Source organism: Notolepis coatsorum, assembly GCF_963971535.1.
Source record: "Notolepis coatsorum genome assembly, chromosome: 12".
Classification (NCBI taxonomy): domain Eukaryota; kingdom Metazoa; phylum Chordata; class Actinopteri; order Aulopiformes; family Paralepididae; genus Notolepis; species Notolepis coatsorum.
The window spans coordinates 56827217-56841194 of record NC_140176.1 but is presented as its reverse complement, the minus strand read 5'-3'; the positions used below and the strand labels follow the sequence as shown (position 1 = coordinate 56841194).

General features: G+C 41.3%; 1 protein-coding gene across 1 annotated transcript in view; it reads right to left on the bottom strand.

Moving 5' to 3' along the window:
- waca (WW domain containing adaptor with coiled-coil a) overlaps window positions 1-11300 on the bottom strand; it is a 145010-nt gene extending 133710 nt beyond the window's left edge. Inside the window, exons 1-3 of the mRNA XM_084326333.1 lie at window positions 11082-11300; window positions 10866-10896; window positions 9800-9992 (exon numbers count right to left, since the gene is read on the bottom strand). Coding sequence (XP_084182459.1) covers window positions 9800-9992; window positions 10866-10896; window positions 11082-11122 — 265 coding nt within the window. The 5' untranslated portion in view covers window positions 11123-11300. The remainder of the gene's footprint in view (window positions 1-9799; window positions 9993-10865; window positions 10897-11081) is intronic.
- Window positions 11301-13978: the final 2678 nt, after the last annotated feature.

Below are 13978 nucleotides of genomic sequence, written 5' to 3'. Positions count from 1 at the left end.
GTGTGTGGAGTCGTGTCTCCTTTGGCTCCTTTCTCCTGGGGTGCGTGGCCTGTCATTCCTCTGGAGTTTGGGGGTGGGGGCGTGGTGTTCGCTGGTCTTCCTTGTGGTGGCGGAGGCGCCGGGGCTGGGGTAGATGGAGCGGCCCGTGGGGTTGGCATTCCCATCGCCGTGCATGGTGGTGTGAGTGGCATGCAGGCTGTTTGTGTTTTCCTTCGGTCATGGCGTGCTTTATCGGGGGGGGGGGGGGGGGGGGGGTGTCTTGGATGGGGATGTGGTGGGGATTGATGTGTGAGGTGTTCGGGGGACTGACTGTTCCAGGGGGGGTTCACATGCCTTCGAGCAACATTATACTATTGTACTTATTTTATGCCTATTCTTAAATCTGCACGTCTACATTACACTACTTTTATTGTCTTTTATACTTATTCTTATGTCTGAAGTTTATGCAATTTTTTATTTTGTCAATTTGTGTGCTGATTTTATGCCCATGTTCATTTTTATTTTCTTTAAAAAAGAATTTACTAATTGCTGTGGTGCACTCTGGACTGAGAGTACTATGTAGATAGCTATTAATATTTATTATTGTTATATTGTAGAAATGTGTGCATTGAAATGTCTGTAAAGTCTCTACTACATTGAAAATGAGGGTGACCTCAATTGTAATTTCGAGAATAAATAAAGGTTGATGAAGATCTGACATTTGCTGCATGTCTTTGTTATTTTAATACTTCACAGGGGATGTCATGGCATTAATAGATTGCAGAAGGTATGTCATGAGGCTAAATAAGTCAACATTAGTAAATGGTCTTTTTAACACTTTCAGAAATGACCACTGTGCTACAGAACGGCCTCAAACTGTGACAAAAGTGTATGTGTCAAATCATCGGCAATCTAACGCACATGACGTAAACAAAGATATTTTCAACTTTCCAGAATATTGGCAGTTGGCTAGAGAAGAGCTACAGACAAAACATTTTCCACTGGTAGGAAGAATTTAGTCATGCAATCTCAACATTTACAGGCATCACAAAATTTAGAAGCACCAATACTAATGCCAATACAATACTATCCAGATTTTTTTCATCATGCTTCAGCGCAACAATACAGCGCCGTTCCACATCCAATGGAAATTACTTACTCAATTTTGGGAGTTTAGTCATTACCCATCTTCCATTTAATTTAACCAGCAGCCTACAATAGCAAATGTCCCTAACTGACTCCAAGCGGCTGGCTGGCTGACTCATGTGCAAGTGTGGTGGGCCGGGTCCGGCTTAATTAGGCTTGCCTAGTCTCGTTTTCCAGTGAGGGAAGGCGATTATAATTTCATTATGCATGGCTAACTCTAGATTTGTCATGTCAAGGTAGGCCAATTATTTTTGTTCTAGCTAAACATAAGTCGATGACAGGCGTCGACCTGCCAAAAGCGTATTAATTTCACTCGTCTTGGGAACTGCAACAGCCATGTCACGTCGGGGTCCACAACAGTAGGCTACCGCCTCCCACTCTCCCCATCATTCAACCAGGAACACAAACACAGCGCAAGCTCAACTACTTGCTTGCACATGTACTGCCGAGTTTTACGAGACTGGAGGTGCAGGATATATGAAATAGAATTTCAAATTGTTTTTATATTACTGTAATCTTGACACTGCCTGGTGCCTGGCAGTTTTGCGGCGAATGTTTGATCTGAAATGGGAGGTAGCACAGAATAAAGTGGCAACCTTATGTAACTAGAGATGTTCCGATACCATTTTTCCCTTTCCGATCCGATTCCGATACCTAAGCTTTGGGTATCGGCCGATACCGATATGTATCCGATACCAGTGCATAAAAAAAAAATTAAAAAAAAAATTATATAAATTATACTTTTTTTTTTTTTTTTTCAGATACTGTTATACTGTTTTTTAGTAATAACTAGAACGTATAGTATTTATTCAACAACAGGTGATTGTATAGATTTGTATTAGTATCATTAATCAATGAGTATGGGCTGCAGCACTGCAGATATACCCTACTCCAATGATCCACACGGACATTAAACGGTGTTGCACTCGCTACTCAGTGGCTCTGCAGATATACCCTATTCAGTCTGTAAGCTAGTGGCAGATAGAACGTTCATGTTGTGGTTTTTGATGCAAAATAAATATTCAACATTCTCTTTTGAAACTCCGCCTCAGACTCTTATCCTTTGGCACTTGCTGTACTTTGCTTGCAGGTCTGCAGCCATTATTGCTGGATTATGTGAATAGCACCAACTTTAGACACGGTAACGTTATCAAGCTAAGCTAACTGACCTAGCGCGTCTTCCCGCATTGATAACGTTAGTAATAGTCAGCTAACGCTAGTCAGTAGCTACTTAACTTAAATACAATTCACCGTGGGTGCATTATTGTTGATAGACGGTCACGGACAGTGTTAGGTCCTGGAGAAAGGACAGGCGATCATCTGATTTGATGTAACGTTAAAAGCGGATGTTGTTCCAACTAGCTATCTTTCCAGCTAATGCTATCATAACACCAGCCAAACACAGCCCGATTCCCGTCCGAGCTCCCCGTCACACCGCACTGTCGGGGACAATGGAATTTAAGAAAGTGTATCTGCTGTTAAAATGACACAGCATCACACTTTAAAACATGTTCATTTTATAATCCTCACTCTCCGCAGGACTCGGCAGGAGATAAATTACATCATGGGATCGGAGGCTAGAATTTACGTGTACTCGCCGATACCGATACCAGCGTTTTAGGCAGTATCGGCGGCATTTCCGATACCAGTATCGGTATCGGAACAACTCTATATGTAACCAGGGCTTGTGGATCCTAATGGCATAATGTCTGGTTATGGCAATGTAAAATACTTTATACTAGGCTTGGGCGGTATTACGATATACCGGGGTATTTAGAAATACCGACGGTATTAAAAATCAATACCGTCCGTCACCGTCAAAATCACAGATGCGCTTCAGCTTCTATTACAGTGAAACGGAGTTTTGAGTGTAGTGCACACGGAGTGTAGTGCACACACGCGGCAGCAGAGGGCGAGACCAGTCTAGTGGAGCGAGTGGGTCACAACGGTGTTCACGTTTTACGGTAATGTTGCGACAGTGCTGTGAAAATACCGTAAAGCGTTGTGACGAGAGTTGGTGTGTGTTGTTGTGGAGTGGTGCACTGGTGGAGCAAGCAAATAATCCGTCTCTTATTATATGTGAACTAAAGAGTACAAGGTTTACACAACAGCCCCCACTCGCCTTTTTATTGTATTTGTATCGTCCTGTACTATCCGCTGTCAGCTGTTTATCTCTCTCTGTGAGCTACTGAGCTTGATTAGCTAGCGTTAGCTCACGCTAACTAGCGTTAGCTCTGCGGCTAATCTTAGATTACCCTGAACTAAATCAATGACTAGGTTATAAAGCATTAGAGTAGTTTTCACTGCACATAGAAGTAGCCAAACAACGGGAGCATTTCGGGAGCATATGACCAAAACTCATGCAATTTCGAGCCCTTAACGAATCAAATAGTCTGCCAAGGCTAGATGCTAACGCAGTAACGCTAATGGTGCGGGCTTCTGACTACCAATCTGAGAGCTGACGATGATTTGTTTACTTAGTAACACGGGTTGCCACCCCCCCCCCCCCCCCCGCTGATGAAAATGAAAGTCATACCGTCAAATACCGTGCACCGGGGTATTATGTGATGAGGTATAACGGTGTGAAAAAAAGGATACCGCCCAAGCCTACTTTATACCTACACATGAATAGGGCAATATATTTTAATTTACACTGAATGGAATTATAAAATTCTCTGCATCTATATCATTCTATAATGGGGCTGAATTACAACATGCTCAAATAATGTTAACAAACTTCGTATGCCAGAAAGTTGACTATTTGTCCCAGTAAACGCTGTGCCTCAAACTGGATGCCCAGTCCATCCACCTGTCCCAGTAAACTGGATGACCAGTCCATCCACCTGTCCCAGCAAACGCTGTGCCTCAAACTGGATGCCCAGTCCATCCACCTGTCCCAGTAAACTGGATGCCCAGTCCATCCACCTGTCCCAGCAAACGCTGTGCCTCAAACTGGATGCCCAGTCCATCCACCTGTCCCAGCAAACCCTGTGCCTCAAACTGAATGCCCAGTCCATCCACCTGTCCCAGCTAACCCTGTGCCTCAAACTGGATGCCCAGTCCATCCACCTGTCCCAGCAAACCCTGTGCCTCAAACTGGATGCCCAGTCCATCCACTTGTCCCAGCAAACCCTGTGCCTCAAAACCGCTGTCAGCATGAGGGACATGTTTTGTGAATTGTGTTATTGCAGGCCTGTACATTGCGACATATATGTCGCACGTGCGACACTGACGTCAGTCTGTGCGATGAATGAATTGACTTCAGTAGCACTGGTGCGATGGCCCGTGGAGCAAGCAAAAAAAAATAAAGTGTGACGGTAAATTGAATGGACCACAGCGCCACGCTATCCACTTGGTACTTGTAGTCTCGTGCGATTAAAAACAATGTCCCGTCTCGCGTAGAGTCCATAATCAAACACCAAATCCCATAATCCCTAGCGAACAATATCCCCGCGACTAAGTTGCGAGCTCAATGTACACTGACTGGGTGACTTCGACAAGATGAAGCGCTTTTTTAAGGTATTAAATCCAACAAAAGAAGTACAAGATCAAAACCCCAAACGAGCCCGAGAGGGACCACCGTTAATAGAAACGAGACAAAAGGAGAAGATTAACAAGATGTACAGATATAACGCAGAGTGGGAAAATGATTTTCCGTGGATATTTTTTAATGAGGAAGCACAGCTATTATTATTATGTCACTGGTGCCGGGAGACTCCGGAAAAGATCCGATCAGAGAATCCCTTGACTCGCGGGTAACAATATCCTAAAAAGGGATAACATTAATAAACACAATACGTCCCATCGACACATTCTTGCCCGGGATGCCTTCAACGCTAAACAAACTCCTGAGCGCGGGCCGGCACCCTCTTGCACTCGCTGAGTAAACAGACGACCAGAGCGGATGATGCTGATCTCCGTGAGGTAAAGTTTAAGATGAATGTGGCATATTGCATCGCCAAGGAAGAAACACACTAAATTCAAGCCGCTAATTTTACTCTGTAAAAAGAACTCCATCGTATGGCTACTTAAATTCCCCTCCGGGATCAATAAAGTATTAATTATCTATCAATCAATCTATCTATCTATCTAATAACGAGACAATATGCAAATAAGGTAATAATAATAATAATTCATTTTATTTATAAAGCCCTTTTCATTCATGCAGAGTTCCTTGTACTTAGTTCTGATTAATGCAATAGTGTGTGTGTGTGTGTGTGTGTGTGTGTGTGTGTGTGTGTGTGTGTGTGTGGATCTGAAAAAGTGGCCAGCAGACATGATGCTGGAACTGTGACACGTGTGCAGTGCACACACACACACGCACACACACACACACACGAATAATTATAATAATAATAATAATAATAATAATAATACATTTATTTATTTGGTTCCACAAATATGTACAGGTGTTTGTATGCATTATATCTATTTGTTATGTTGGTTTCTAGGTGTTTCTAGGTTGGTTTCTAGCTTTCCCTGTAATCTGAGTCCACACCAGCGCTGCCTGGTCTCGGACTGCTTCATATCGGTTATATGGTTATGTCCTTGTTCTTTTTGTTTTACATTATGGGCAAATAAAGAAAGAATTTGTCTAAAAGCATTTCTTGTTAAAGTTTGGATTTTGTGTGCCCTGTATGCAAGATTCATGTCCCTTGCCAGTCACATACCTATTTAAGTAATGAACTGCACTACTTGTGGTTGTTTTTAGAGATTTTAGAGACGTTTTATACTCGTGCTACAAGATTTTGGCCTGTGCTACAAAACTATCAACCTCTGTAGCACCAGTGCTATGTGCAAAAAAAGTTAACGTACAGCCCTGGTTATTGAACTCGACCGTTACTGCAACTGCAACAGGCTTATGGTTCAGAGCAGCGAACACACACGCACAATCCAAAACACTCGCCCAGAGAGATGTGCAGTGGCAGAGCTTCCTGTTGCTACTGTGGCACTAAACATGTTGTCATGGTTACCAGCCAGATGGACACACATGCACTTATCCACATACATGCGAGGAGACACAACCAAGTGAGGTAACAAGCAGCGCAGACTAACAGTCAATTACAAATTGTATTCGATCAAACGGTGGCAAAATAATACAAATATGCTGTAAGATGCTACAGAATGGTGGCACCCCAAAGCCATATACAATCGGGGCTTGAAAGAAAAAGCCATTACTGATATTTTCTGCTGAAAATGTCATTTCTTGCATTTCAGAATATTTTTGATTCAAGTTATACTTGAATGGTTTAGCCATCCCGATCTAACTCATTGTATGTAATTTGCCCCTCTCCATCAATATTCAGTACAATATACCCCCTTTAAATTCAAAACATTGATCTTTTCAGCAGTGGATACCAGCCATTTTACAAAACAGTGGCGTTTAAATTAACAGTGACTGGCCTCATTAAATCCCCTCAAAGGGTGGTGACCACGAAACTTGTGAGTGACACTACACTAAAGGCTGGAAAGCCTGCGCTTAGTCTGGGGTCAGCGTGAATGAAATAGAGATGCTTGACAATGGTCGAGTCTCAAAGACTTTACACAAGTCGCGTCCTCCTCTCGCTTCCTGCTGATTAAAAGCCAGTTCCTCCCATTGATTTTGGCCAGATGAGAGTGATGACCTGATTTGCGATCGGCCCAATAATCGGATCAACGGTTGCAAGTGGAAAGTGAGTTCTTTAATAGATTAATTATAAATCGGCGATGAAAACACAATTGTCCATGCCTACTAAAAAGGTGGCTGAAAAAGTCCTTAAAAAAACAATGTGTTGTTTTCCGACAGAAAATGGGCAATCAAGAATGTGCATCTTATCCTTGCAAGAAATAGCTTCTGAATGAGTCCTGTTCCACAAAGTGTTTTTCATTGTCTATGGCTTTTTACAAGCAGGATCCAATAACCACATGTTACTAAGGGTTGCTGATCTCCACAATAAAACTATTGGCGACATTACTGCATAAGCCTCTCCGAAAGTCGAGGGAAACCTTGAACACCCTACATCATCAACGGCACTTGCTATTCGGTACTTTTATCTTCGCTATAGTAATATAGGAGAAATCACAAATCCTACACCTCAGACAACTTCAATAACTAAATGAACAGCATCTTAAAAATTGGTGAATTTAATAAGATGATAGGGCTGCCACAATAAAAAAAATCAATAGTTGAATGAAACTATTACCAGAGGAAAATGAGTACAAGTTGATACTAAAACCCCACCATATATACAGTGATAACATTAACTCAGGAATCACTGGCTTGATTGGCCTTCGTCAATGGAATGCACGTATACCAGTGCATTCTGCCATACAAAGCGGGTCTCACATCAAACTGTACTGCAGCCTATAAATCAACATGTTCAGCATCTGAATTTTCACATTAATTATTTGACAACTCCTGAAATAAGCTATATTAAATATCATGCCTACCAGTAAGTGCTGTGTGGCTTTCCAATTCAAAAAGGAGAACTAAAGGGAGTCCCATTATTCTCCTTCGCTACAATGATACTGCTCATAAAATGAAGTGGAAGATGTCTACATGTTGCTACATAAATACTGTGATTTCTTTAGGACACATCCGACACAAATGCTGGTATTGGATATCAGGGTTACCAGGGTAACCAGGTATCAGTATTTCCCCAATACTAGAATCTGATGCCAAGAGTCATCATGTGCAACATGTCAGAAATCTAAGCAAAGACAAAAAAATTTGACACATCGGAAAGATGTTAGATCTCTGTAATAGTGAAATGTGATCTATTTAATAAGTGTTAAGTAATAATAATGGATCAGAACTCTGCATCAATTAGTTATACTTAAGAATGGGTATATATAAAATAAACAGAAGAATAGTGACAATAGCAAGCTAGTGGTGCACTAAAAACACTGTATACTTTAAATGTTACTTCTTGAATGTTCAATATTGCTTGGTTTAATACCAAGCGTTCAGTTTGAAGTCATATTTGATATAATTTCATAAATTCTCAGGTTAGCGAGAGTATTCCTTACATAACTATGCTCAAAATATATTCACTCGCATTTCTCTCCCCTCTAGTTTTGCGACACGTGCAAAGTGATATCAAAAGCTCTGTGAAGCTATTAAATAGTATATGCCGCATACCATCTGTTCTTCAGCTAAATAAATTACACTATCGCATGATTCCAATACTTTTATTTGTATGATTGATCTGCATCAGGCATCCTCTTGTGGAAGATAAGGCACACGCATTACACAGGTAGCATACCCGATGTTGCCTTACATTTTATTCAGCGGTTGCCATTGTGTCCAACAGGCATGTTTTTGAACAAATATCATTGAGAATAATGTTCATCTGCCATTGTGCTTTGCAATACTTTAATGAGTAGCAGACGTCTAGATCCTGGTTTTCCGCTGGCATTTAAATCCCATTTATTTAGGAAAAGTCACGAAAGGAGGAGACCGTTAGATTTATGGTGCAAGAGTAATTACATTTTAAAATCTCAACGCCCAGTGGCTATTGTGCTTCTAGTTATTCTCATATTCTTATTCTCGTTTGCATTTAATTGTGTAGGCTAAAGCAATGAATCATTAATAATTATGATAATAATTTACTTACATCTCTTAAAACATGATCATGGTGCGGCCTTCTTTATGTGAGCAGACGGACTTGCTGTCAAAATCAAACTTTCCACTCAGATGAATTCCTTGTCTGTCCTGCCTTGGTAGGCTGGCTAATTCATGCTAAAGAAAGTCTTGTCCTTTATTTGCTGGGATGGATGGTGCTACTAAGGTCAGCTCAGCTATTTATAAATGCAGCAAGCTACAACGATGAAAGGAAGAGCGGAAAAAATACAGAACTATAAAATATTAGTCATGACTGCCATACAGGACTCCAGCAGCTGTTCGCAAACATAATGCCTTGTTGAACACACATCAGATGTCAACAAGGTTTATGTTCCCAAAAAGTGACAGATTCCTTCAAACAATGACATAAACCAGATAACACCCTATACACACACATGTGTATGTGTATGTATATATATATATATATATATGAATGACTATTCAAGAGACTAAGGTTGTGTTGTGTGGACCTCATTGTTCAATCATTTGCAAGCAACTAAAAACCATGGCTATTTGGTGTCTAGAACTAACCTGAGTTCACCCTGGGCAATGGAAATACAATATGTCACTGCTACTATAAGAGATTGCTGTACTTGTATTGTTGATCCAAATTACAATGTTGCTTAGTGCTTCATATATTACATAGATAACAAGAAAATGCAATTAAAAGAGCATCTGCACACTCAGATCTGTGAAAAAACCTTTTTATTTCATTTTTTTATTGCAAGGTTTCGATCGAAGGCTGTTGATTCTCGCACAGATCCAAGTGTGCGAACACTCTTTTCATTCAGTCTGCTATTTCTTTCTTTTGCTCCAGCACCTCAGCTAAGTCTCATAGCGGGTGAGCTGTTTCCCCCCACCCCTTTATAAATAACAAAGAACAAATATCCTACTGTAGCCAAATCCCCCCCCGCAGAGCTTTTGATTTCCAGTATTACCAAACGACTAAAAGATGTCAACATGAGAAACCTGCCCAGCCTTCTGATAGCTTGACAATGCAATAATCAGTATGCCGACAGTTCCATTCAGGTATTGCTTATTCTAAACGCAGTTGATTCCTTGGTTTCTCACCTCCGTCCCTGTCCCTGGCCCGATGCGTGTGGACAGCCTTGGCTCTGCTGTGGCCCGTGCTGTCAATGTGTTTGTTCTCAGGACTGTCAGACCGCCTGAGCATTTTACAGGGAGGAGTGGCGTCTGAGGATTCTCGCAGCTTCTCATGACGGTGATCCCCGCCAGGATGGCTCTTGGACGAGTATTTGAGAGTCTGCAAACACAGGGCGAATGATTCAATCGGTCCTTCCGACACCACGACTTTGTATGAAAGCTGCATCTATTAGTCATCAACCAGGTCTACAAATGTAGTATCGTTGTCGAGAGGAAAAACAAACAAGTTGGGCTATCTACGGCCTGTCAAAAGTAAAATGACCAAATGCATGACATTTCAATCACAACAAGAGGAATATGTTTGGGGAGCTAGGAAACATTTATGTAATAGTTGTGTACTGAAGTTGTATAATCTAGTTTAACAATTGTAACATTGTTGTTCATTATTATAAGTTATGCAGATGTGACATAGCTAATCCTAATTATCATAGTTGACATTTACATTATAGGGATACATTCACACACAAAATACCAATAGTGGAAAAATATGTAAATAAGACCAGATAATGAATTATAACATTAGGGCTTTCTAAATATCAAAACATGCATTAGCTACAGATATGTGTGAATGCATTTGGCAAATATGGCTCACATTATGTTATGTTTGAGGGGCTTGTGTACATGGTTATGATAATAATAATAATGACAGATTGCGGACAGAGGCCCTGATCAGGACGGGCTAGCCAGGAAGCTAGCGTTAGCTCGGAGCTCCAATATAAAACTCCCCAGCAACGACCCAAAGAAGCGTCGGATTCGACGGTTACAGTAGTTTACATTATGTTTTGTTTACAATGTCTGTGTTGCCGAATGTTTGCAACGTGCAGAGACCCATTTCAAAGCGAATCGGTTACTTTTCAGTTTATTTATTCCGCACTGACTGCGGCCTGCTGTGCTCCCTGGAAGCCTGGACTAGAGTGTCCATTTTAATCTGCTGTGTTGCTGTGTAGCTTGGAGCTAACAGGCTAACTAGTACCTGGTAGGGCTGAGAGTCTCTTCGGTCGCACCTGCAAGAAACAAACAAAATGGTTGTAAACATGGGACTTAAAAAATGTCATCAACGTTAAAACAGTCAAAGTGTCGCAACAGCTGAACGTCTTAAGTTTCTAAGCCACTTATTTTGGTTTCAATAATAAAAAATGGCGGATTGTCAAAAGAAGGGGAAACTGTAGAGAAGTAGAGAGATGTTTACCCATCGCCGAGTCTCGGTTGTTTCCTCGCATACATTACCATCAATGCCGTGTTTAGTGTGTTTGGTAGTGGCTATGAAAGATGGACAACGTTACACTAGGTTTTCTTGTTGATTCGGCAACCTGAGAATAGTCTATTTAATTCAACTAGCGATGGTGTATTTGGAGGCTTTCAGCTTCGCTGATCGAAAGAGCGCCCTGCCTCACTCAGTCCATCTCCCACTCACACACACACACAGCAACTAAACCCTGTCTGTCTGCCGAGGAGACCAATAGGGGATATCTGCAGAGCCGCAAGCCCGACGTCTGGGCGGGGCTTCGTGGCTTGGACTAGGTTTGACTGTGCGTGGGCGGGGCTTCGTGCTTGTGCGCTCTGCAGATATACCCTACTCGAGGAGATGAGCGCTCCAGCTGCGTGCGAGGTTGCCAGGGCTGCGACATCCCCCCATATGTGACACAGCCCACCTATAATGGCAATTTCAATACATTTTTAGTTTAGTTTACTCAGTTTATTTGAGGGACAGTGCACATTAATCAACAGTTTATACATTTATAAATTAATACAAATTAAAAAAAAAATGTAAATATGCCAACATTAGCAGGGTTGCTAGTTTTCAGGTGTAGTCCCTGGGCTAGATGTTTAAGCCAGAAAAGAAACAGAAAAAATAGAAGGATATAAAAACAATTTAAAACATATTCTGTACAGTCACTCTCTAGGCATTTTGTGCATCTATATAAAAAAATACAAATAAATAATAGAATAAAAATAAAAACAGTGTAAAGGGACAAATCAAAGCTATACAGGTATAAACACCGTATAGGCAGGCACACATATGGCACTGGCAGGCACACCATATGATAATCACACATATGCACACATATATATATATAATCATAAATCATATAACCACATAATCACAATAAGGACAGTCAGGCTAGTAGGCAAGCATACTGGGGCTGGGCAATATAATATTATCATTCCTATGTTGATAAATAGGAACATTATTTGTAATGAATAAATATGTGTACATATGAACCAGTAAGCAACAGGCAGAACATGTCCGTTAGAACAGTGTGTTTATGCATGTTCTATTACTATTGATTCATTAGTGCAGATTTGGGAACATTAGTGAACCAACCGTTTTTTTTTGGTCAAAAATATATACAATAATCGGAATGGTGTTTTAGGTGAGAATGACTAATGATTTTGGAAACCATAGTATGCTAGTCGACTATAGAAGGGGGATACTTTCTAATCCTGGCAACCATGCCTTCAATCCCGTCTCCCCCTCCCTCTCGCGTGATTCTTTTCCGTAGCCGCATTTCTCGGGGACGCTCTCTGATTGGCACTGACTGACGCTCTCTGATTGGCCACTGACGCGTTTGCCCAATCGCGTGACGAGCTGTGTCTTTGCCCATTTCCGCGTCGAACAGCCTGCAAACTACCTGGCGTTCTATCGCCATGCTCTAAGTCAGACAAACTCTAACCTTAACGAACTTCGAAAGAGTGCCTAAGCTTAACCGTCGAAAGAACTTGCCGTCATGCTCTAAGACAAACTCTAACCTTAACCAACTTCGAAAGAGTGCCTAAGCTTAACCAGTGTAGAAACAGGCGTCGGCCAATCAGAGAGCGTCTCCGAGAAATGCGGCTACGGAAAGAAATCACGCCTCCCTCCCACGGCAACATCCGGAACACTTGGAAACGCTATGGCTGTGGTCGACAAAACTCGCATTCAAAATAATATATACTATCTTCTGTTCACGGGGAGACAGTCTTACTGCTCCACGGAAACGTAATTAACAGTGCAATATAGGTAGATTAAAAAAAAATATATATATATTGAGTCCTTATGCAATGGTATGATTTGTCCACACTAGCCCTGTGAAGGTATGCTATGGTTATGACTTGATCTCTTCTGACACCTAGTGGTGATATATCGAAATCGCATAATGTTTCAAGTGAGTACAAATATAACGTTGTTTATAATTATATTCATAATATCTGATATATAATATGATACATCATTTGTTGATAACATCTGACATATCTGAGACTTTGTTATAATATTTGACAGCAATAGCTTTTTGTTCTTGAAACCTTTTTCTGATGATGTAACTCAGTTTGTGTAGTTAATAATGGCAATAAGTCATTATTGTCCTTTTTCTACACTCAAGAAATGAAAGGGGAGTCTCTTGAATTTACAACACACAAGAAATGTATGTCAGTAGTTAAAGTTTAATCAGAAATATTTGTTTTTTATGTTTAAATTTTTTCTCATTTGCTGCTGAATTGTTTCAGGTTAAATAAACTGGTATGACTGAATGTTTATACATATATTTTTACAATAGTGCCCCCTGAGGTTGATGATGTCACGGACAATATCAAAGCTTGTTACTATTTTTAGAATATCCCTGGAATGCTAGATGCAGCTAGATGCTCACTTGTTCCAACAACTCTGGAATCCAGCATGGAAAAGCAGTCTTTGAAGATGTTATAAAACTAATTAATCCAGCTGTGAATGTCTTCTGTGATTATTTATCCACATGTTGAAAGCAGCTGTTGCTGGTAGCCATCATTATAGAACTATGTAAAACCAGGGCGGCTGGGTGGCGCAGCGGACATTGCGCTTGTCACCAACGCAAGAGACACCGGGTTTGACTCCGGCTGTCGGCGTTGGCTCCGGCTTGGGCCGGCCGTCATACTAACTCAATTGGCAGAGTCAGCGGGTGGAAGTCGATGGGTGGTAATCTGGACATTGTGGACAGCGACTCCTACAGGTCGGTTGGGGACGCCTGCACAGCAGAGACAGGAAAATGGCGGGGGTAGTGTGAGCCTCCTACACGTTATACCGCACCAATGAGAGTCCGCGCTGGCAGGTGAAAAGATGTGACAGGCTGC